Consider the following 4,979-nt stretch of genomic DNA (forward strand, 5'->3'; position numbering starts at 1 on the left):
TATTAAGGTGAATTTTATAGTACTTATTTTTTATTATCTAATTTTTTTTAATTTTTATATATTTTTTAAATTAAATATCACTTTTTAAATACCATAATAATCACCCATAATTAAATGACGCATCCATTTGTTGCATCAATGGAATGCTGTAAGTATTATATATAAAAATTAAGTAATCATAAATATTATTGAAATATATACCAACGATATTTGGGTTAAGAAAATAATTAAGAACATTTAATTTTAAATAAATTAAACTAACCGTACAACAGTGTGTACTTCTTTTATTTATTCTTTTCCATTCTATTAATTTATTACTAATAACAAATTTACTAGTACTGATTAAATATTTGATACCGAAAAAATAACCATTAGCATACAGAATTCCCTGTTGGTTTAGACGCGTTAATCCAAAGTTAAATTGGTGTTGACTCGTATTCCACGTGTCTGCAGTTCATTTGCGGTTCAATATGCTTCAATTCTTCACCATCTAAGGAAGCAATACTCTGCACCAGAACTTGCCATACATTCTCTTTGCAGTTCCATCAGTTCAGCTTCAAACACCACACCACATTACTTATACAACATTCTAGCATGAAGAATGATCGCATCATTAGCAATAATAATCACATTTGCTGTTTTACTTGTATACTGCAAAAACCAAATAACTGATAGAGAGATTCAACAGCAAAGGCAAATGGTGTTCTTTTGCACTTATTTTGATTGGTTGCAAGGAACATGTTACGAGTCTCGTGGGACTAATACCTGAAAAAGAGTTTCACATCGGGAGCCAACACCTTAAAAATGAAGCCTTATAAGATCTTGGACTCTCCCACAATATTACTAACTTTTGTGATGATGGTGCTCCCCTTGTAGCTTATTATAGGCATTATATTATCTATAGTTGTATAGACACAATCACAGTCGAATGATAAGTAGTCCTACCAGCTTGAGCAGAATTGCCTCTGGTGTATGCATGAGGTTTCGACCACACACGCACACATACACACTAGCTATTAGCAATTGACAGCATGTGTTTGATGTAGGTCAGCAGGTCCCAAAATATATGATGGAATGGCCATAAAAGTATGTGTTCGAGAACAAAATCAATATTTTTTGGAATTCAAGCAGTTCAGGACTCAGGTAAGTACATACAACTAAAGTTAAGTACCTCAAACTAGTAGTTATTAATGAATAAAGGCAAACCTCAGTATTTGCACACCAAATTTGCAATAAGGTCTAAAGATTTTCTTGGTTGTTCAAAACAAAATACGTGTAGGCATGCAAAAACTGCACATGTCTGAGAATTTAGGGCTCTGGATTAGGTTCATGTTTTAAAAGATCAAGTTGACTAGTTTGAGTATACTTTGATGCCAAATCTAATTCTTGTCTCGGCACATCCAGAAAGTCTTTCAACCCAGTAGTCAGTGTTTGCTTCGATGTCAAGGAAGCTCCAAGGAGGCTTAAAGCCTGCACCAAAGATTAAAGATAATGAAAATTAGGTGTCACATTAAAAGGAGAGGGATGGGAGGGAATACGTGTCGCCTTACCGCTGCCTCACTAATACTTATCACTTTCACTTCAAGATCATCAAGGGGAAGATTCAAATCTTTTAAATAATAAAGGCAAGAATCCGCAGACAATGGTCTCACTCTCAGATCATCTCCTACAGCATACAATGCCGGCCTCTTCACAAATCCGGTACCATCTTCTTTTGATCTGTTTGGGGATCTTGGGTCCAGTGCAGTCAATCGTTTTACACTAACAATATCATGATCTGATTTGGAAATGACTCCGCCACTTCTGGGAACTCCTTTTCTTCCATAATGGTTATCCTTCTCATATATCCCCGTACCATAATAGTAAGTAGGCTCCACATCAGGAATGTTGAGGGGCTGATTCAGGCAACCGAATTGGGGCACTATGCCGGGATTCAGCAGCACGAAACGTGATTCTGTACACCATGAAGAGTGCAAAGACTCCACACTCTTGTACAAGTTATCAACACATCCAATTAAAGAGTTGCCATTTAGTAGCTTTATGACGGACCCCAATGGTATGGCAAGTAAGCTAAACATGAAGTCAACAAAATCTTCTGTAGATTCAGCAAATAAAACCTTGTTTTGAGACTTACTCTGAACTATCTTAACTTCCATTTTAGTGTCAGCGGAGGCAACCTTCACTCCAATCGCTGATGCGGATGGATTTGGCGGGTTATCTTTCTTCTTGGAATTACTTGCCAAAATCAAATTAGTTAGAGGCTCATGGGAGCTGATGGTATACTTGAGCAGGTTCAATATCTATAAATTAAAATGAAATGGGATAGTTTCTTAATCAAGATAACAAACAAAAACAAAATATATAACTCATCTTTCTAAGGAAAAAAGTTCGCTCAAAGCATGAAATTTTTAATGAAACTCAAGATATTTGACTAAACTAAGGAATAAGACTAGCACACCATTTAGAATTAGCAAATTAAAATTTAAGATTAGTAAATAACTAATGTTTGCTCATATGTTCTTTCTAGTAGTAGACTAGTACACCAATCAATTGACAAGTAAACAATACATATAATTCATGCAAGAGTCCTTTGAGTCTGAAGAGTGTTATGCTTAGACGCACAATGTGGGTGAAAGTTAACAAATGGTAGTATACTAGTATGGTACTATACATGTAACACAAGTAGCTTAACTGTGACATTAATCAGCGATTAAATTACATAAGTTAGTTAGTTAGTTTATTTAGGTAGAGTGAGTTAGCTTCATGTTATTAAGTATTACCAACTCAGTGCTAACTCTTAACAATTTAAAATTTACTTTAAACAAAGGACAATTTTAATATGAAGTAAAGCAAAATTTGTGTGATCCTTCAATTCATATTACACAAGATAAGAGTTACAAGCCAATATTGAGCCTGAGGCATTATTGCCTTGACCAATGCCGAAAGCACCTAAAGTTTTATAATTCACAGAGAAAAAAAAGGGGTCAAAAACTCAATTACCTCGTCCTTGCCAATATCGCAAGTATATTCCTCAAGATGAGTCAAATCGGAATATCCAAGTTGAAGCATCATATCCATTGAGGTCACCAAAGAACTTGGCACAACTGTCAAATCATCAAACACCAAAAACAAAGACCCATTTTCCTTAACAAAAACCCCAGTCTTAGCAGCATCCACATTGACATTGGTGTTATTATTATTACCATTCTTCCCTTTTCGCTCCAAATCCAAATCACCGGGCACATGTTCCATTCGTTTGCCACAAACACAATCAAGGGTTGGAAAAGTTGTGAACTTGTTGCAAGAATTGCACACGAGAACCTTCGGTGTTGGTTTAGTGTCGTCAACGTTGAACAAGAGCTTAGAGCAGAGTGACTCACAGGGGTTTCTAGGGCACAGAAGCATGTCCTTGCATACAGTGTTCCAGACATCGTTTGGGGTTAGATTCTCAACGCTGTGGTAGAGGTTCGTGATGCTTCCAAGAATGGATGGTGGTGGTTGTTGCTGTTGCTCGTGTCGTTTGGTGAGGAGGCGAATGATGGTGGCGAGAGGGAGGCAGAGGAAGCTGAAGAGGGTGTCGACGAAGTCCTTGGTGGATTCGACGGCGACGACCTTGTTGTTTGGTTTGTCGATCAAGATTCTGAGGGGAATTTGTTGTTGCTGGGAAGACATGGCAGAGTGCATAGGAAAAGGAAAAGAAAAAAGTGGTGTTAACGTGTGAGTGTGTGACTAGAGACTCAAAACTCAAAACTCAAAATGCATGGATTGAGCGGTAGAAAAGATGTGGAAAAAGGAACCAAGTATTGGAGGGAGAGGGAACTGTGGCGGAGAAATACTCTACTTTTAAATTCTTAGTTTAATTGACATGTTAGTCCAAAAATTTAACTATAAATTTAATAAAATTATAAAAATTAATAAATTAATTAAATTTAAATTCTTTTCAAGATTTAATAATTAGTAAAGCTAGGATGATCGAAATAGCTGTACTTTAACCAAACAAACATATATAATAGGTATAAAAAATTGTCACAAAATCGATTATCATATAATTATATGTAGGGTAAATTACAAAAATTATATTTGAATAATTTTGTTATTGACAAAAATGCACCCAAATTTTATTATCAACAAAAATATGTTTAAATAATTTAAAAACGTGATAAAATATCCAAAAAATCTTTTTTTATAAGTGACAAATAACTTTTATATTGACAAATTATTTATACATTTAATCCAAAATTTTATAGAAATATTTAGATAAATGTTTAATAAATATACACAAAAAAGGGGATAAAAATTTGATCTCTATATTTTTTTATTTATCAAAAGTATTATTAGTTGTTAACAAGAAAATACAAAGAAAATATATATTTAGAAAAAAATCACCAAATTTTAAGGATAATAATATTTGGTTTTTCTAATCACACTTGCAAAAAATCGCATCAAAATTCAATTTTTAAAGTATTTTGTTATAATACATATTTAATGTTGGGCATTTTTGTCGCATTTTTTAAATTATTTGAGGGCATTTTTGTCAACAACAAAATTCAAGTACATTTTTGTTAGCGACAAAATTATTTGGGTGAATTTTTAGTGGTTTGTCCAATATAATATATTTAACTTTTTAATATATATTTTAATATTCATTTTATAATAACTAGTGGCTCAACAAGCATTATCGTACCTTTTTAGCTGCTTTTCTATTGAGTTTAAAATATTTTATATTTTTATTTTTAAAATTATAAATTTAATATTACTAATTAAAAAATAAATTAAGAAAAAATAAGATATCTTAAGTTATTTAACATGTAGAATGTATAAAAAAAAATAAATTAAAAAAATAAGATTAAAAAAGAATTACATTTTATTATGTCCGCTAAATTAGTAAATAATTAGTCAAATAAATTAAATTTAATAAGAAAAATAGAAAATGTAAATCTAATATTAAAATAAGAGAGAGCTCTTCAAAACGAAAATTT

At 32.6% G+C, this 4,979-nt stretch overlaps 1 protein-coding gene across 2 annotated transcripts; it reads right to left on the minus strand.

Moving 5' to 3' along the window:
- Nucleotides 1-1,163: 1,163 nt before the first annotated feature.
- On the minus strand, nucleotides 1,164-3,742 carry LOC107475102 (uncharacterized). 2 transcript variants are annotated; one of them, XM_052257559.1, is made up of 3 exons: nucleotides 3,001-3,742; nucleotides 1,551-2,225; nucleotides 1,164-1,470 (listed from the first exon to the last, which is right to left on the minus strand). In XM_052257559.1, exons 1-3 carry the CDS (start codon nucleotides 3,682-3,684, stop codon nucleotides 1,309-1,311), a joined length of 1,521 nt encoding a protein of 506 aa, XP_052113519.1. In that variant the 5' UTR covers nucleotides 3,685-3,742; the 3' UTR covers nucleotides 1,164-1,308. The 2 variants fall into 2 exon arrangements, with proteins under 2 accessions (XP_052113519.1, XP_015950224.1); XM_016094738.3 differs by having other exon boundaries at nucleotides 1,551-2,300.
- Nucleotides 3,743-4,979: the final 1,237 nt, after the last annotated feature.

The sequence above is a fragment of the Arachis duranensis genome, chromosome 2, assembly GCF_000817695.3.
Source record: "Arachis duranensis cultivar V14167 chromosome 2, aradu.V14167.gnm2.J7QH, whole genome shotgun sequence".
NCBI lineage: Eukaryota > Viridiplantae > Streptophyta > Magnoliopsida > Fabales > Fabaceae > Arachis > Arachis duranensis.